The 20,407-nt window shown below is 41.0% G+C and overlaps 1 protein-coding gene across 3 annotated transcripts; it reads right to left on the bottom strand.

Annotated features, from left to right (window-relative positions):
• Positions 1-1,648: 1,648 nt before the first annotated feature.
• Positions 1,649-19,121, bottom strand: LOC140320776 (radixin-like). 3 transcript variants are annotated; one of them, XM_072397944.1, is made up of 16 exons: positions 18,908-19,121; positions 16,793-16,886; positions 9,735-9,818; positions 9,383-9,478; positions 8,571-8,693; positions 8,291-8,442; positions 7,924-8,007; positions 7,512-7,658; positions 6,660-6,756; positions 6,389-6,552; positions 5,912-6,042; positions 5,502-5,662; positions 5,306-5,398; positions 4,988-5,224; positions 4,634-4,681; positions 1,649-4,124 (listed from the first exon to the last, which is right to left on the bottom strand). In XM_072397944.1, exons 2-16 carry the CDS (start codon positions 16,802-16,804, stop codon positions 3,960-3,962), a joined length of 1,794 nt encoding a protein of 597 aa, XP_072254045.1. In that variant the 5' UTR covers positions 16,805-16,886; positions 18,908-19,121; the 3' UTR covers positions 1,649-3,959. The 3 variants fall into 3 exon arrangements, with proteins under 3 accessions (XP_072254045.1, XP_072254046.1, XP_072217743.1); XM_072397945.1 differs by having other exon boundaries at positions 16,793-16,872; XM_072361642.1 differs by lacking the exon at positions 4,634-4,681.
• Between the last annotated feature and the right edge of the window lie 1,286 nt (positions 19,122-20,407).

Here is a 20,407-nt window from a genome sequence, read left to right as displayed (position 1 = left end):
GGCCACAAGGGGATTTAATTCTAATGAGCTCGTCATACAATTCATCTGAAGCCAGCTACATAAAGCCCAATGGTTTCTTTCCTGTCCAACGTGTCGCATTGTACAAATATAAATAAGGGTACAATAACACGGGCTGTTGGTGAGAGGGAACCTTATTGAAGAAGCGCCTTCTCTCTGGCCTCCTGGCACTGTGTGTCAGTGTGGCCCCTGAGCGTGGGCCCAAAGTAATGCCTCTTCATGGCATTGTGCTTATGACACATCCAATAATCTGAACTATGTTCAGCTAACTATTATGCATGGTTTGATTTATTTTCTGCATGTATTCTTGTGTTTAGAGTGTACAGTACATGTGTGTTCGTGTCCTGGAGGCTTGTCTTGCCGTTATCGTAACACGATGCCAGTTGTGATGATGACTGTAAGTTTAACTGCTTTTCCTGCTTGTAAATTTTCCACCTCCCATCTCAGTAGGAGTGCTACAACAACTGACGTCTACTGTTCTGCAGACCTTTTCAATCTTCTCCAACAAAGTTTCCTGTGTTAACACATGGGTTGCAGTAAGGGTGATATGTTCTGGACTGTAGATATTATAAAGCTGTACTGACCCCTGTACTCCTATAAGATGAAAATCAACATGTTCTTTAATTCATGTCTGTAGAATAACAGCGTAAGTAATTCAATATTGTAACATTTTCAACTGTAACTATGACTGATCATTAAAGAGAAAACTGCTAGAAAACATTCTGTCCACTAAACTTTTTCTACTTTATACTGACTTGTGTTAAGCATCTATTCCAGTTTCAGTACACTAATAGCACTTTTTTGTAATTAAGAACGCAAGATGTCATTACCAAGTAAGCTGCCTGCATCAGTTTCTTTAACAACATCTTCTATAACAGTGATAGAATAAGTTTGTTTCAATAGCTTGCAAAAGTAGCAAAATGTATATGTATACATGTATATACATATTTATATATATATACATGTGTGTATATACATACATATATACATATGTGTATATATACACACGTGTATATATGTATGTATATATACACACGTGTGTATATATATATACACACGTGTGTATATATATATACACACGTGTATATATATATATATATATGTATATATACACACGTGTATATACGTATGTGTATATACACATTTGTACATATATACACACATGTATATATATATTTATATGTATATATGTATATGTATATGTATGTAAATATGTATATATACATATGTATGTGTATATATACATATGTATATATATGTGTGTAAATATATATGTGTGTATATATACATATGTATACGTATGTATGTATATATCCCATAATGCATGAAATTGAAAGCATTCACCCTTTTCAGCTATTTAGTCTGACACTGGGTTTGTTAAACAGACGTATTACTGTAGAAACATTTATCAAATGGATTCATAGGCAGACATAAAAGTGTCTTTTAAAGGTCAACGCTGAAAGTGCAGATTTAAAGCTGCGCCGAAAATGTAATCAAAGAAATTTACTTCCTTACCTCAGCTTTACTTGTGCTTTGAACCTGCACCCTCCACACTTCAAACCATCCATCTAATTATCTGAGCTCTTCTTCCACGCAGTTGCAAGTGTAAAGACAGCAATTGACCCATAAATAAAATTTAAAATGTTTTATTTCTGAACCAATGAAATGGACCGCACCACCTGTGCCTTCTATCTTACAGAATGCTAACATGAACTTAAATCAGAAAGAGAAAAAAACAAAAACATGACAGCTGGTGCCAAAGCAGGCATCATCACATGACAGCTTCACTGGAGGATACAAAGTCAGTAGCATCCTGCTGTCAAGGAACATAGCTTGGATGTGGACAGTTTGGGACATGTCAGCTACAGTTTCCCCTCCAATGAAGCCATCTAATAAACAGATGCATGCAACTGCTTCTGGGCCTTTCAACATAATACAAAAACAGGAGCTGGAAGCACAGGGTGAGTTTTTTTTCCCCCACCTGCTATGGCAAAAACAATACTAAACAACAGAAACTGAAGTTTAAACACAAAAGGCAGGCTTCAGCGTCTTGTTTAACACAGGTACTTTAAAACTGACATAAAAAAAAAAAGTATATCAACCATTTCCAGCTGTCAAGTATAGCACAACAAATACAACATTTTCCACAATATTGTTAATAGAAAAACAAAAAGGAGGGTCCCTACAACTTTTATTTGTCGATATGTTGTCTGTTCTTACATAGAAATTTATAAAAATTCGTCATTTGATTCTTAGATTTCATCCTCTTCTGATAAGAACCACCTATAACTCATCTCTTTACACAAGTCCCCCCCCCCCCCCCCCCCCCGTCCAAAATCCATTCAAATTTGTCAGCGGACTACTGAAGCCTATTAATAGATTTTGAGTGCAGGTGGTTCTGTGCCATGGCAACTCGGCCAGGACAGACTGTTGTGTAACATCGGCTTTAAATGTAAGAAATAACACTTTAACTGTGATCTCTTTTGGGAAGATCCTGAATGTTCTGTAATCTTCACCAACATGTGATGTCCAAAATGTAACAGCAACCAAGTAACATTTTTTAAATTTTTTTTATATGACTCTTAAGGAAGTCAAGGCAGGGAATAAACACCCTGAGTGTTTGACTGTCAGTCACCACTACTATTATTACTGAGGTAGACATATGTCCCGGGTAGGGACCGATGTTTTCATAAGCTCCCCAGCCAGAGAGGTGCCAGGCCTCAGCTTCCACACATGAACATACATGTTACATCGAACACTCAAACTACGGGCCAGACGGAAAAGCCGCTTGGATTCAACGTTGATCTGTCTGTCCGTTTTAAATTCCTGGATTCCTTTGTGAGCCGGTAGGCAGAGAAAACCATCTATGGTGACCGGGAATGAAACACTTGGATGCAACAGGAGGAGGAGGAGGGTACACTCGTACAAACACACAGCAACACTACTACCAATTAGCTTATCTTCATAATACTTTCACTTGTGGGCGACAGCTCAGTGGCACAAGCTGTCACATGCTATCCTATTACCTCTCAGTGTAAGAAAGAATGAGAAAAACAAAACAAACAACCTTTCCCTTAGTTACCTTTGCTACATTCGTTCGTCAAATTCTGCCATGTGACAAGTAGCTCCGCCCCCCCCACAAGGGTCAGTTCACTTCAATTTCAGTCACAGAAAAGATTTTCTTAAAAATCTGAAAGATATTGCTATTCTTGACATTCAGCCTATTAAAAATACTGCAGTGTCGGTTCTCCATCGAAACCTACAGACATCACTTTAAATTGTAGTTTGAATTGAGTGAAAATTTGTGAATGGACCTCAGCTTCGCTCTTTATTCAATCTAATGAGAAGTCCTGACATCATGCAACACACTGAATGACTAAAGTGACCTAATTCATCCCCAGTCCTCATTTGTTTCCTGGAATCAAACCCAGTCTAAACGTAAAAGAAGGGTGTCATCGATAAAACAAGCCAAACAAAAGCAGAGGGGAAAAACTTAAAAACGAGATATGGACATGTCATTTTCAGCTCAAAACATGAAATCATACTAAAGCTTTGTATACAAGTTGTTAAGCAAAAAATAAAAATATGGGAGAAAACAAAAACAAAAGTAGCTTTCTATGGCCATGTTTACTCAAAAAGTAATTGTTCCCATTTTGGTTATACAGTTACTCTTTTCCACTTGCAGATTACAGATGATTTCTGCAATATGATGGTGAAACATCTGTTCAAAAAAATGGCGTGCGGCTCCGTCTCAGGGTGAAATCCAAACTTTCTCAGTGGAGATGTGGGACGAGACTTTGGCAAAGTTTGACAAGAGGATTTCACCAGATTGTTGATAACGAAGACGGCGGCATCTGTTGTCCGTGGGAAAAAAAACAAAACAAAACCGAGCAGCCGCTTCGGGGGGGGAAAGTTTGGGAGCAGGTACCCCAGAAGGGTTCTCACATGGACTCGAACTCGTCGATGCGCTGCTTCGTGTTGCCCTGTCGGATCTGGCGCAGTGTTTTGTACTTGTCTCGACCGGCTTTTACGTTCTCGGCGTGCAGCACGTCGTTCTGAGTCTTCTTGGTTTCATCTCTGGCCTGGGCCAACTCTGAACTTAAAGTCTGAGAGAGCAGAGAGAAGAGAGGATAAGAAGAAGAAGAAGAAGAAGAAGAGGAAGGTGAGAATGCAGACAAAATAAGCAGGTTGCAGACGACACAAATGAAAACAGAAACAGGACAGGCTAATTACAAAAATAAACATCCGACTGACATTCAGCGAATCATCTTTAGCTCCTGGATACTTGAGCGTTACAACGTCTTCTTCTATTTTAACTTATTCTGGAGACAGAAGCAGCAGTCAGCGTTCACACTGGTCTGGGAGAGAATTCCTTCTTTTTATTTTGCTTTTGATTGAAACAGCCATAGCTTCAGTACCTGTCCTGGCTTATGCAGTAGCCGAGCTTAAATATAAGGTATTTGTAGTCGAAAGTGCTGAAACATATTTGGAGCTTGGACATCATCTGTCCGTTCAGTTGATTACTTTAAAGCCAGGCAACAGCATAAGCCAGCACATCTCCTGTTAAAAGCAGGAGTTTAAAGAGGAATGGACAGAGAAGTATGCCTTATCTTACCCTGACTTGCCATTGCCTGGCCCGTGTTTCTTCTTTGCAACAAAACTGCTGTTAGAAAATATATAATCTTGTTGTTATTTGTGTTGGTGACGCACACATGTCCTTCGGTTATTAAAAAGCTAAATTAACTTATTTTTTTGGTTTCGTTTTACGACAGTTAAGAGGATTATTTGTTATTCATCCAGGTTTTGTCAGTGTTCGACTTCATCTTTGGTGCACGTGTCCCATTTGATAAATTGATGAAGTATGTATTGAAAACCTCGGACTCCACTGAGAGCATCACAGACAGCCTTTTTTTTATTTTTTTTTTTACTGCCTCACCCCAGAAGTCTTCACCTTCCTCCTTTCTCTTACCTGAAGCTGTTTCTTGACCCGCTCATTCTTCTGAGCTTCGGTGATCCGCTCCTCTTCGCTGCGGAGGTCCAGCTGGCTAACACCCTCGTTGGAGAGCTCAGCACTGGCCTCTGCGTGGTTCTCATCTTGCTCATCATGCTCGCTCTCAGCATGGCCGCCTGGAGGTGCTGGCACCACCGTCGTTGCAGTCTTCAGTTCCTCCTTGGTCTTCTCCAGGTCCTCCTGGGCTGACAAAGCCTGCAGGTGGGGACATTAACAACAATGTTTCCAAGTTTACTTTATCAAGAACATTCAGCCGTCACATGCAGACTGCTGTACCTTATGCTGCCACTCGGTGGCCTCATTCTCTTTCTTTCTCTTGGCTTCTTCTAAGAGAGAAATCTTGGCTGTAAATTCAGCCAGCTCAGCAGCCTGGAAAAAATAAAAAATACAGACCCTGCTGTTACAGAAACTCTACATGTCAACACAATAATCTATCATTTCAGTTGAAATGTGCACAAACTGAAACACACACCAGTGTCTCCTGGTTCTTTTGCTGGTCTGCAGCCTGCTTGGCCAGCTCTGCCTTTGCCTCCTCAGCTGCTCGTCTTTCTCTCTCCAGCCTTTCAGCCTCCTCCCGTGCCCTCTTTCTTTCTTGCTCGAGCTCCATAGCTCGGCGAGTCTGTTCCTCAAGTTCTGCAGAAAAGCAGAGCATTACCAAATATTATAGCATAATCTCTTCTCAAAGCGTTATTATGAACTTGCAGGTACATCCTGTAACACTGAAAATGAGACCATTTCCGAATATACACAAAAAACAAATTTAAACAAGCAGAATGAACAGCTAGAACTGTCTTTGACAACCATCCCCAGAGGCCTTGATTTGGTAGACTGAAGGAGGAGGCAGCAGAGAGCAGATGGATGGATAAAGGGAAGGATGGATACCTCTCTGAGCTTTCGTCGTCTGCTCTTCAATCTGTCTCAGCCTCTCCATCAGCTCTTCTTTCTCGCGCTCTATCCTTTCCTTCTCTTTCTCTGCATGCTCTCGCTTCTTCTTTTCATTCTCAAGCTGGGCCCTGAGAACATTCATATATAACAGATGTTTTAAACAAGTCACGTACATCCCACACGAGTTTAGCAAACACGTATGAACACGAGACATTTAGCACTCCATCTGTGATCTGAATATTGTTGAGCTGAAGCTTCAGCACAAATGACTGAATGAAAAACACGAACAAGTGTGTAAAACAGACAAGACTGCCCTCCAGTGGAAAGGCTCTTCTGTATCAACTTCATGCTTTCATCTATTCAATACTATTAAATCAGTGTAAGTCTCTTGTTTGATGGACTCTGTAAGCTCTTATCTTACCCTGGCACTGACACATTCTGTATAAAGAGAAAATGAGTATTTCTCCGCTGTACCTCTCCATCTGCTTGTGGTGTTTTTCCTCCCGGGCTTGAGCTTTCATCTGCTGCACCTCAATGGTGTCGGGCTTTCTCCTCCTCATGTACAACTCATGATTACCCATACACAGAGCCAAAATGCGCTTGTTGATTCGCAGTCGTGGGGCATAAAACACAAAATCCTACGAGAATGAAAGAAGAAGAAGCAAAATAAACACAAGTATTTACATTATGCTGGAAGTAAAATATCGGTTGACTCGTCAGTCCTTGCGATGAATCAAACACTCACAGGTGCTTTCTTGTCAATAGGTTTGATGACAAACTTCTTGTCATTGAAAGAGATGTTTCGGATTTCGCTCCAGGGGAAGCCAATTTTTGGACTCAGTCTGGAAGAAACATGACATAATAACTGCCTGTGATAACCAATATCATGAGGACATGCAGGACAGGATGCAACACAGACTGACAGACAACCTTTCAGGACATGGTGACACTGAAGAGACTTTTCAAAATAACTAAATGTAGAACTAAAGTTTAATGGTATATCAGCAGGAGTTAATACATGTCAAAACTGATTTGCCTCTAATTATAATAGACAGTGCTCTCTGACCAACAAAGAATAAGGAGAAAGACAAAGGATAGAGTGGAAGCTGCCTACAGAGAGATAGAAACTATGCCATGTTTAGTGTTTCCTTCCTTGTCACCTGGACGAAAACAGGAGGATAGCAACTGTGATGCCCTATGCTAACTGACAGAGAAAATGCAGTAAGAGGAGAGATTAAATCTATCCTCTTCTCCAGAAATAGGGTGGAGAGAAAAGATCTGACCAGAGTGGACAGGAAAGACCCTCGTACAAACAGAGCAGGACAGATACAGTCTTCCTCTCTCCACCTTTCACTCAGTCCTAAAAATATCTGTTTCCTCTTAACTTGCTGCACATTGTGCAATCATCTTAGCAGGATCTCTCACTCAGTAATAAATCCATAAAAGTCATTGTAATATCAGCTACCGTAACTCTCCAAATGTTCAAAATATGTCTAGAAATTTACATCTGGTCACATTATTACCAGACTGACGACGACAACAATGGAATAGACTCAAGTTTAGTTTTCCACAGAACTAGTGTGTGTGCGTCCCTCACTTGTCCTCGTGTTCATAGATGTTGAGGCCAAGAGCATCCACGCCCAGCCACAGCTGTGTGCCTTTCTTGTTTTTGATCTCAAAGTAGTTGACTCCATACATCTCCAAGTCCTGGGCGATTTTAAGATACTCCATCATTGAGTCCTCTCTTCAGAAAAGAAAACCCAGATTAAGTTCCAAGATAGTAGTTTACACTCAAAAACAACAACAATACAATCTGTGGTCACTTGTACTATAATATGACAATTAAAGTACAGGACAACTACATCAAACAAATCGATTAAACTCTGAACTTTGATGGTATTGTTGATCCCTTTACACAATAAAATGGCATTTGCTCCAACATGTTCTAGCAGGCCCAAACATGCACTCGGGTAAACAAGCAGAAGGTGATGAAGAAATGGGACACACACCTGAGCATTCCCCTGTGTTCTTCATGCCAAGTCTGTATCCTGTCTTCCCACTGTTCCTTTGTCAGTTTGTGCTGCTCAAGGACTCTGATCACACACACACACACACACACACACACACACACACACACACACACACACACACACACAAAAAGAACACAGAATAATATCAGGCAAAACGATGAAGGAATGCAAGAAGCTCAAAACTGCTTCCTCAAGAAGAAATGCTCCAACAGGGAATAAAATCTATTACATTTTCATGTGAAAATAAAAGATAACAGCGGTGTAGTCTAGAGTCGTAACTCACTGGTTGACAGCAAAGACATTTACAGTATGTTAAGACACGCTTTGTGTAGAAGTGTTTGTATACCTCTGAGGCAGCAGTCTATCGTGGGTGAGGTACCCAGCTTTGTGGACGTCTTTGTTGTAGTCACCATACTTGGCCTGGACAGAGTATGAGGCCAGCAACACAGCTGTCTCTGGAGGGCAATAATTCTCATCGTTCAAGATGGCCTCCTTGACCTGGAAAAGCACATGGGACAGAAGCAGATGCACAACATAAATTATTCTGTGACATTGGCCCCTCAAAGATAAACTCATCCAGACACCACTTTAATAAGTGTGTGGAATCAGAGCGAGTGTCCGGTTACCTGCAAGAAGAAGAGTCTCTGGGTGATCTCTTGGATTAGCTCCTCTGACACATCCTCAGGGAAGAACTTGGCTCTGAACTTGAACTGCAGAGGGTTCTCTTTCTTCACATCCTGCTGAGTCACCTGTGTAATAAAGGTAACACTGGGATCAACTAATTGTCAGTCAGAACGAACAGCCAACTTTATTTCAGAAATGTTACATGTTTCAGACGGCAATCTATGTTCACAACTGTTTATTAGCCACATTAAAGCTTATTTCACGTAAATATTGATGCCCAACTTCACCTAACAGTCTTGGTTTTATTATATGCCGTGACAAAAGCATGTTAAGGCTCTGTACAAAACACGCACATTCATCATTAAACAATATTCTTATGTGGTCGCTGTCAGTGCAAACTAGATGCTCTGACATCTGGTGACATATGCCAGCTGAGTGGGCTGAACATATGTGTGCATTTGACACTCAGACATACAAAATAGTTTCCACTGGCACCCCCCACTCGTTTGAAACTCTGTCATGCTAGCCGTGCACTGCCCTGATGGGAGCGACTAAAGCTGCTCACTGTGCCCAAACACGCACTGGTTTCACAACATGGTAACGTTACTGAAACTTCTCATCAGTTTTCACTTAGCCCCTGCCTTTTTGTCTCACTCCATCTCTCTCCCACACACACTTGCAGAGCATGAGGGAATTCTCTGTCATGCACACAGTAATAATGGGGGACAATGAAAGGTAATGCATTCAGTTTAATTAATGGCTGGGTATGTTTGGTGACCGGAGGAGACTGACGGAGAAGCAAAGGGAGATGCACCTTCTTATTGAGTTTGAGCCAGGTGATGTAGCCTTTACTGTCCACGTACTGTAGTCCAAAGAACCACACCTCACGCAGACCCACTGTTTTCACCACCTGGGAGGAAAACAAAGCGAAGTGGAAATTTCACACCTTCTACAAAATACAACGTCTCTGGTGAGCAGAATTAGTTTGGTGACATGGTGTTGAAGGCAGGATTTGTCTTGTAGCTGCAGGATCTCGGTGACCTACTTTGTTGAGTTTATTATTTGCAAGTATGTTTGGATTGATTATTTGATTCATAACATAATAAGTTCAAATGTAAGATGAAAAACAGTCTGTCTTCATCGAAATCTGCGTCTGTGATGCTCACCTGGTCAAAGAGTTGTTTTCCTGTGGTATTAGGCTGGATGGCAAACTCCAGCTCTGCATCCATGGTGGTCACACGGACATTGATCTGGAAAACAAGTGTAATGAAATCACTGTTTCACCCAAACATTATTGTTTTACTAAGCTGAATCTTTGTGATAGCGCTTTCAGTGCTTACTTCTTACATATTGCTAAGATAAATGGCAGAAGAAGAAAGAAAAACAAAGGACTGTTTACAATAGTTCTAAGGCCCAAACTGTGAACTTTAATAGCGATGCCAGTTTTTCCAGATGCATCCAGCCCACCACTCGTCACAGATGAACAATAAAAAAAAAAACAACGTAAATGATGGGACTTGGGGCAAAGCATTTAGACACCAAAATGACTCATGGCAACACCATTTCAAGACATTACAGAACTCCTACACTGGAATAGGAGAAGGTTCGCTTTGTATGTGGGCAATGTGTAAAAACATTTACAGCCTACATTTTAAGTGGTCTGCCCTAGTGAGTAAGTCCCCTTTTTCAAGGCCTGTTACTCAAAGACCTCTGTTGGGTGGAGCAGAGGACAAAAGGCAGTTATTGGCTGGGCCTTGTTAAGCAGCACTGGCAGTAGGCCTAGCAGCAGCTGAAGGCACAGAACAAGGCAGGGCTGACCTCTGAGGCATCTGACATCCTTCCTCCCACACCTACTTACAAGCCGAGCAGTAAATTGCCTCAATTGTGGTTGACAACATCATATGAGAAACAGAGGGAAGCACAGAGTATTGAGGAAGGTGAAAAGCAGTTTGAGGCAAAGCGCAAAAGCACAGTTTAGCACAGTGTTTCTCAATTCCGGTCCTCATGACCCACTGTCCTGCATGTTTTTGATGTTTCCTTCCTCCACCACACCTGATTGAAATGATCAGCTCGTCATCAAGCTCTGCAGTGGCCTGATAAGGAGGTGTGGTGGAGGAGGGAAACATTGAAAACATGCAGGGCAGTGGGTCATGAGGACCGGAATAGAGAAACACCGGTTTAGCAAAAGCCCAAGGACAAAAAGAAAACAACAACAATGAGCTGGGGGGGAGGAGACAAGGCACAACAGAAAGCTAGAGGGACGATCTGAGGGTATCCTCCCTTTGAGATTAAGTTACAATGAGGTTCTGGTAGAGTTAAGCAAGGAGGTTAAAGAAAAAGGGCACATAAAGAAAACACTGGGGCAATGACACTTCCTTTTCCCCTCAATAATTATACACAAACCTCAGCAACGCTCACTTTCTAGTCCAGTTAGTTAATTTTAATCAATGTCTCCCCTGCCTTCATCCCGATCTTGTGGCGTCTCTCAATGTTCTTGTTATATATCTATACAACATCTAGCTTAGCTCCCTTGTGACACATGGATGTCCAACAACCATGTTTCTGCCTGCCTTTCACTAATTCCACATGAAAGGTTGCAGTGCTTTCTCCAGACTTAAGCAATATAGTTCAAGAGATGCAAGATATCAAACAAATGTTTGCACAACAGTCTATTTATGCAACATCACCTTAATGGGACAAAACTGTATCCCAAATGCTCATAATCTAAAGTGCTTAAAGCCAAGAATTAACGAGTGGAACAAGAGGGCAGCTTTGCAGAAAATGGTTAAGTGATTGTATTTTGCCATTAGTCTAGATTAATTTTCAGTTGATTCAGTTGCTTCATTAAGACACACAAGGACCGAAACCGCTACGGCCCGCATGTCGCCAAAGTCTGCAAAGTCTTCTCAATTAATGATCAAATAATACTTTGAAAAAAAGTGCTAAGTACATTCTGAAGAATGAATAATGTATTCAACTGCCTCTTGTGTGTGTCTATCGTCCCCCAGATGTAACTTCACCGGCCCTGACTGAAGCTGGCAACAGCGGTCTGCAATCACAGCCTTTCAAGTAAAACACAGGAGCTGGCTTCCACTCAAATCTATCCAGGGGTAACCAAATGGATCACAGATGGTGTCACTCTTAGACGCAGTGTGTACAAATACATCCTTCTCTGAGGTTGTGGAAGTTTTAGTGCTGGAACTGTTTTTTTTAGTGAGAACCTCAGGAACGATATTGGGATGGATTCTGAATTGGTGGGCACTCTACACCAATGACTGGCTTCCAATACCATTATACTTATCTACTTATCACAACACAACCCCGACTACATTATTTCAATGAGGCTGCCAAGGGATTTTGTTACACGGTAGAACAGATACTACTAAAACACACACCGGCTCTTTACTCCCCGGCTTCCTTTGCTTAGATGTAAATAGGTCAATACAAACAGAAGTTTATGGATAAATAGAAGTTATAAAACAAAAGCTACTGTGAAACAATATTAAACAAGGCCTTAAGTTTAGAGTGTAGAGGGCTTTCAGAAACACTACAAACATTTAACAAAAAGGGAGAATTAACCAATGGAAAAAAGAAAAATATAATTAAATAATCTGACCTAATTTTTCTATGGATGAAAGCAACAAAGGCAAATATTTAAGCAGTAGGGCACAGTGCTGATCTATTATTGGGGGTGCAAATAACTGATAGTTAACAAAGGCAAATCAGCGAAACAAAGTTCATGGTTCACTGAGAGATGAATTCAAACTTTGTGTTGATTTAAAGACAATGTGCCTCAGTAGCTTTCTAAGAGCGGAAAAGTTGAGCTGAGGTTTCCAAGTGACCGGCCTCAACTGAGTCTACCCCTATGTTTGAGTGGAGCCTGCCTGCCATCAGCAATCAGCTGTGGAAGAACCAACTTTTGTGCTCCGAGTGTGTGTGTGTGTGTGTGTGTGTGTGCCTCCCTCAGCCAAAACATGTCAAGCCCACAGGACGGAGAGGAGGAATCCTGTAAGGACCAGACGGTCAGTTAATCCTCTCTCTGCTGCAGACAGAGGGGGAGGAGACGAGGGAACACAACAACATGCCGAGGCACTGACGCAGCTAATCGCTAACATTGACAACATCGAGATGTCTTTAAGGAGTGACTTTTGCAAGCCCGTCCTTAAGAGACGCTCACTGTCTGTTGACATAAAACACACAGGCTGTGAAACCTAACAGAAGTTACTCGAGTAGATATTCACTTGATGTGCAAAGTTCCAGTTTAGCACTGATCCAACATATCAAATGTCTTGTGGAAGCATTTAAAAAAAAAAAAAAAAACTTCCAGCAACAGCCGAAACCAAATACTTTCTGTTCCTCTTATTCTCATTTTCACTGTCGAATGAACAGACGCTTTAAGGAAGTAAGCAATTTTAAATACTAATGAAACAATTAAAGTAACTGACAATAAACATTAATATGTACAAACATTTGCAAGTGTTGTCTGAGACAAGCCGTTCAAGCCAGGGCAGATGCTGCGTGTGAAAACTGGTACTGTCTGACTGGCTGTATGGCAGCAGATCATCTCCTGGGGTCAGACTAGAGGCAAAACGTGATGAGAGCATCAAGTGGCCTCGCCCTGGGTAAGTCCACGTTCATCTCCAACCACAGGGTCACAGGGTAGGCAATGGAGAAGTTAGGCAAGTCTGCGCAGAACTCTGTGTATTTTCCCTTCACTTTGTCACAGTTAATTTCTCACTTCTTAGATTAAACGGTGTGAAAACCAACAGCTAGCCTGAACCATGAAGGTGGGGTTTTACGCCTAGAAGTTTGCCCTGCCGCTTTCTTTCTTTCTCTGCACATTGTGTAACATCATTAGGCAGGCATCATGATGCAATACGTATAGTTCGGTTTGTACATCGCCACCATGTCAGGAATGAAGCAGACCATTTGTTTTACAAACGAACGCTAATCCCGTTTTGAATTATACCATTTAGGATATTTTGAAATCCCGCTCTCCATTTCAGTTGTGAAGAGGAGTTCTCACTCAGATTTGACCCTTGTTAAATGTGCAGCTGTTTAGTTACTGTAAGCTGTTTAGAAGAGCTTTGCTGAGAGAGGTCTTAAAACAAACACACACTTCAATCAGTAGAGCTGCTAATCTGGTCTGCGAGGCTTCCAGTAACTGTCTATCCCTCTGATTAACCCCCTTGCAGAGTGGGGCACTTCTCATAGGGAGGGAGAAATGGAAGAAGGAGTGAGAATGGATAAGGAATCTCTGCCATTCTTAGTTTGGGACAAGGGACGAAACACGTTTAGAAGATGAATAATCCACTTATCTGTTGTCCAAACATAATGTGAAAAACTTAAAAAGATCCACTATAGGGTTAACACAAGGGAAATAGTGTCATAATCTATAATTATAGAGCTGGCTTTTATAGTATGGGTGAAGTGAAGGGTCAACCACAACTGGAAAGCCTAGTCTCAATTTGTTCCTTCCACCAACCCAAACAGCTCCAATACCTCAAAGTTTCAAGGAAATCTAAAAAATCTGATATCTCTGTCGTAGTTCTCTTCTTATTTCCAAATTTTACGCTCATCTCTCCGACTGCTTCCTTCCCCTGATCGTCCCTCAGCTGTCTGGTGACCCTCCTTTCTCTCCAAGCTGCTCTTTTACTTCCACAGAGCCAGGATGTTGACATAAACTGGGCCCCCAAAGTACACACCAGGCCCCGTCTCCAGCAAACAGGAAAACAGCCGCAGGCGAGGAAGCCAGCGAGGGCCTTCTTCCAATCGCCTCATTATTCCTCAGCTCTCCAGTCGATTGCTCCAAGCAGAAGGCGTGGGATATTGAAGTCAAGAAATGTGAGAATATCTTGTTTCAAACATTCATTTTTATGCTTCATCTATACTGATGCTGAAGCCAAGTAAGTGCTCCAATATTCTAATCCAAGATCATTTAATCAGCATTTAAAATGTTACCCAGTGAGCGTGAAGCTCTCTATAGCCTTGATGCAACTTCTGAAATCATGTAGAGACTTCCAGCCAAAATTAAAACAAACAACACAGGGTCTGGTCATATAAACTATTTTGATTAGGAACCTTCCAAACTGAGGGAAGTCACCCAGAGGTATCTGAGCAGCACATCCAAGCGGGATAGTAGCCATTTGAACATCCTTAATGAAAGAAAGGAGTGTATTTCAGTCCCACAATACCTTATGGTCGCAACGTTATTTGCATCTAGTCGTACTATGTGGGGTTAACGTGGATCGATGTAACAACAGCAATGTGAGGGTAAGCAGCCTGTGAAAACAGTTTAATTTAAAAACAAACAAACTTTTATATATCATCTCCAGTATGATATGTACGAGATAACTTGTGTAGCAATGCGATTAGATTGCATTAGGCAAAGTATCTAAAGCACTTTATGGAGAACAATCATTGAACAGCAGCAGCGCAGTCGTCTTTTCCAAAGTCTATGATATTTTCCCCATAGAGATCAAGGAGGAGAGCTTTTTGGCTGTCCTGTAACTTTGTAAGCAAATCAACAGACTGATATCACAGCAATAAAGTACTTTCCATGTTAATGGTTTGTCTCAATTTTAAAGAATTGTTTTACCAATTAAAACACAGACTATTAGGTTATTTTAATGCCTTCTGTGTAAGAATACCTTGACACTCTACATCTTGACCATCAGTCTCATAATGATAACTTAGCCAGCTAGAAACTGGGGAAATCTGTAAAAGTGTCTTTATTATTGCAAACTTAAAGCTTCATCACCCTCTACTCCAGAACAATACAGTCTTTAGTTACGCAACCTTGCGATTGTTTTTAATGACTCTGTTATTGAAGGATAGTGACACTGAGACAGAAGCGGCAGTTCTAAAAGTTTCGCTGGCCAACACCAGTGCCAGAGAAGGCCAGGTCATGCAGACCCTGCTCTTCCTTCCTCCGTTTTACTATGTCAGCACCCCCTTGCGACAAGCTATGCTTTGTCAGATCTTTTCGCTGACACAAATTTTGCGCTCAGCGGGAAGGACTGGCACTCTGGAGTCATTTTTGGGATGGTGCCCTAGTGACTCAAGGGATAAGAGAGGGAAGAGGAGGATGACATCGGTGCCTGACTGTTCCTATTTTGAACCGTCCCAAGAATGTCATAATCATGGCAGCCACATAATGGCCGAGTTTTTTTTTTTTTTTTTTACATCACCAAACTCACCTTAAAATCTTACCTTTTGAGAGACATGATGCAAGTTTACTATACGGAATAAGTCTGCAGAAAATGATAGATGACTTTGCAAAAAAGCTGCCAAACTTTGACTGCCTTGAGTAACAAGCAGGCTACACAATAAAAACAATCTGGCACAGCAAAGTGATCTAATAAACCCTCTCAAAAGACAGTAATACAGATCATTCCATAAGGATCAACCTATGTTTGTGACATTCCTTAAAAATGCTGTTTCGGTTTAAGGTTTGCTTGTACATGATACATATGATTAAGTCTTTAAGATATTGGATGATAATAGTGGTGCACATGGAGGCCATAAAGAAACAGAAAGAAAGGTGAAACATATATTCGGTAATTATGGAATATACTTCAGTACGCTGGGACTCAGGGTGAGAACTGTCAAATGTATCCATGACAAATAAATCTGATCTTAATCAAATGACTTGGTCCGCTGCTGGCTGAATGTGTAACGATTAGACCTGCATCATAGGTCCTAACAAAACAAGCAGCTCCTCCAGACTCATGCCTGCTTACTATCCCCATGAACCCATGAAGAAAAAGCAGCACAACTGTGGGAAGCAGACAGCCATGAAACGACTGCATCAAATTGGTTTTGTTTCGGCATCATTCACATCCGAGGGCTCTCACATTTTCTCCACTCGTTAAGCAACAATGGCAGCAGTGTTGCAAGCTGCAAGGCCAGTGGGCTCGGCAGCTCACGTCACACTCTGGCTGTTGTTTACTTGGAAGAAGAGGACGAGGAGTGGGAGCAGCCATGGGGATCTATCTGCCATTTCTCAGGATAATCATATGCAGCTTTTGGCATACACAGCAGTTCTAAAGAATCAGTTTATATAAGTAGGAACAAACAAGGAAGTTTGCAACTTTGGATTTAAATCGCTAATCAAAAACGGCTCTTTGTTTTTTTTACTGACTTCTTCCCATAGCAAAGCTTTTCTGTACATACATCTGCAGAGTACAGTATGATAAAGGCATTTGTGCTTTGAGCATCTTACCGGTTTAGGCATCTTTGCTTCCTCTCCTCCTAACACCCAACAGCTGAGATGATAAATCCGTCACAGGACGGCAGCAACACCTGTATCACAAGACCTGAAAGTTAGAAAAAAAACAAAAAAAAAACATTTCTATCAGGCACACAACATATGTGGGTGCAACTTGATAGTCTATCCAAGTACAATATTTGTCAGGTTCAATGTTTTAGCTTTTGTGTTTGCTAGGTAGTAAATGTCAGTAAATTACCAGGCAACAATCATTACATTTAAAAAAAAAAAATCAGTGGTGTGCACAGCACATAAATCAGAAAGAACTTAAAGTAAATTACAGCAAAGAGAAAGCAAGTGCCCTAAAAAAGTGAAAAGATGACAAAAAAAACCCAAATAAAAATAAAAGAAGAACCGATGAATCCCTTTCCAAAATCTGTTAATGACTGCAATCCCCCCCATGCACCACAGCTTTGTTTAAAGGTACATGAGGCAACTACTGCCAGGAGTGCGTGGGGACAAAGCTTAAGAGAAAATTGAATAACAATCAATCGTGTATGATAAGTCATCTTAAATAATTTCACGCTGCCATGTACAGATCATTTAGATTAAACCAGCTGAAGTAAATTCTTCCAGACTGATCCAGTCGCACAAAACATGAAACCCGAATTCTCCAACTGACTAAGATTATTTTTGCAGAAATATCTCTGTTGCTTTCTTCCTGGCTGTGTTTTTTGGAATATGTATGCATACTTTACTGGCAACAAAAGCCCAAAATAGTTTTGCAATGACATGTGCTCGACTGTAATAGGACACTGAAATTATCCAAGGAAACTAAGAGCTTCTCTTGTGTGGACATGTCACAGGATTCACACCTGGGAGTCCTTTGTAGTCTGATGGTGTGTGCACAGTCATAGATGCAGTCTCACCATCTCATTTCCTGTGGCGTGCATTAACACACCCTGACTTGGTAAGTGGAGAGGTTGCATCATCATTCTAGACTATATTACTATGATACTTTCCATCACTGCAGCTAGCAACTAGTTTTGATGTCCATACAGCCAAGAAACTCTTTATAAATAAGATCTTCAATATGACCAGCTAGACACATCACAATTTCTGAGATTTGACTTTGCAGATGTCTCAGACTGTGAAGGTGGTTATGATTCACACAAGAAGTTTCAAGGCGACATTTTCCAGGTCAAATGTAATTAAAATGTATTTTACAATAAAAAACAAATGTCTTTTCCCCAAAATGAGTTCCACTCCAATTTCTCTAAATTCACCCGTAGTGCCCCCATGTTATTAAAATGTTATTTTTAAAAAAATAACTGTAGATATATATATATAGTTTTTATGTAAGCTCCGTATCGAAAATGTACCAATCTCACACCTGACCGCAATGCAAATAGAAAAACTATTAACCTTGTAAAACTGAGGATATGCATGTGAATTTAACAATATATTATAGAAGCTCATTTTAGTTTAATAGAAAATGTAAAAAGCTGAAAATCTTAAGTGTTGCGTCTGTTCTCCACAGGAACATTTGCTCATTTGTACCTTGTCAGCAATTAGCTTTTCTATTTACCCGCCGATTTGGCTTCCGCTGCAGCGTAATTCAACCACAACTTAACCAAACAACAAACAACTGTTGCTCGTTAGCAACAGCAGCATGACACGGTGAAAGCGTTAAAACGATAGCTAGACAGGGGGAATTCAAAGCTTTTCTTTGAATTTCACACGACGACACATTCACGCCGGCTGCTATACTCCAAATATGCTTCAAGAAGTCTAAACTCTCGCCGTCGAAATGCTGATATTTTCAAGCTAGTGGGTGTAGTCTACATAACGGGACGAGCCTAGCCGAGGTTTGCCAGCTTGCGCTTGTGAAGTTGTAACCGCCGTACGTGTTGCTCTCATTAATTCGCTACATTTTCCTCCCAAAGAAAAAACAAGCACCCTGTGAAACTGTGACATAAGACAGCCAAAGGCTCGTTTTTGTGCGGTGTAAAAGCCGCAACTTAGTTCAAGTCGGCCTTTCAATGAAACGTGAACGGCTAGAACACGAGGATATCCGCTATTGCACCAAACTTGGAAGAGAAGCTCATCTTTTAGGGAGAGGCAACTCACCGGGGGACGATGTGTGTCTCCACTTGAGAGGCGATCTTTGAGTGGTATCTTTGAATGTAACAAAACAATCACGATGAAAAAACAGCTCTTGTTCTCGTTCCTTGTCTCTCGCTGCGTTTGCCGAAACAAATTCCCGCAGACATGAGAAAACCGATGAAGTCTGAACAACCATAAGGCGATTTGGGGTACAAGTGTTGAAGCGGCCGGAATAAAATACTACATTTCCGGTGTTCATTTAAAAAATAAAAGCCTCGAGAGAAAAAAAGATTGAATGTACAGCAAATAAGACTAATAGGGAAGAAGAAGCAGTAAATGACGGATCAAATTAAGTCGCACCTACAGTAGTTTCATCACCAAAGCTAAATTAAAACCAAGAATTTCCCATGGAGGAGAATCATGTCTTGAAACAACTTTGACCGCGAGCTGAAAAGGTATTTGATTTATTTTATTTTGAAGGACAGTCCTTTATTTCCTGTCATGTCTACTTTCTACAACAGACTTGCCGCACCTAACGGTAAGGCGTACAATATGGCTGTCAGCAGCCGAGGAGAGGATGCAAGATACATGTGGGATATACAGCATGTCATGACGGTGTATGAGGGGGGATTTTAACCAGAGTTAAAGCAAATATTTAACTTTCCCAGAAGTGAACGCAAACTACACTTTGGTAAATGCGTAGACTATGTATAGAATTACGTGCAGCAGATTTCAATAAAATCCAACATGCCTATCTGACTATAACTGCTGTTGTAAGACACTTTAAGTGCCATTACTTCAAATTGGGAGCCTCTGTGAGCTGTAAGAACCGTGGTGTCCCTGTTCAGGTCCAGTTGGTAACCCTAACCAAACTAATCCCGTTTTCTTTATTTCACTCCAGTCCTTTATGACATTTGAGCCAGACATTGTATAAAGTTATCCAACCGGAAACTAAACAGGGATTTCATATGTTCAGTATTAAGATGTGGTTACAGACCACTTGTTGCAGAAAAAGGGAATCTTGGTTAATAAATATAGTTTTTTGATCACTAGTGCCTCTTAGTGGTCACAAGGCGTATGCGCGTGTCAACAGCGTAAACTGTGTTAATAGTCCAACTGAGAACCTCTGAAAAACACAATCTTTCATCATATCTCCACTGTAAAATTGCGCAGTTTACGGTGAATTTAATGTAAAACACGCTTAATAAAAAAGCTTATCTATGCCAATAATGTGTTTGTGCGTGCTTGATATTTCTTCATCCTGTAGAACATCCCTGCTTCAACACACCTGATTCAGATGAAATTGATCTCTTCGAAAGATTGTTAAGTTCTGCACAAGCCTGCTAATGATGCATTGATCTGATTCAGCTGCATTGAAGCATCTAAAACCTGCAGGACAGCGGCCCTCGAGGACCGGAGTTTGACATCCCTGCTGTAGAATGTAGAAACTTATCAACAGTAACAGTGTTTGCACTGTTCCTAAAAACTGTTGTTTCCCCCTTCTTCTTCACTGAGTTTTCAGGC

This window comes from Leuresthes tenuis, unplaced genomic scaffold (assembly GCF_036924035.1).
Source record: "Leuresthes tenuis unplaced genomic scaffold, fLeuTen1.0.hap1 SCAF_1, whole genome shotgun sequence".
Classification (NCBI taxonomy): Eukaryota; Metazoa; Chordata; class Actinopteri; order Atheriniformes; family Atherinopsidae; genus Leuresthes; species Leuresthes tenuis.
The sequence above is the reverse complement of the archived record's forward strand: the minus strand, read 5'-3'. Positions and strand labels throughout refer to the sequence as shown.

Bases quoted from the DNA above. Each gene is read 5' to 3' on its own strand.
- LOC140320776 (XM_072397944.1), bottom strand. The intron at 8,694-9,382 runs GTGCATCTCCCT...TTTATTACACAG, and splicing joins GGCTCAAACTCAATAAGAAG to GTGACTCAGCAGGATGTGAA. The intron at 6,043-6,388 runs GTACAGCGGAGA...GAATGTTCTCAG, and splicing joins CACCACAAGCAGATGGAGAG to GGCCCAGCTTGAGAATGAAA.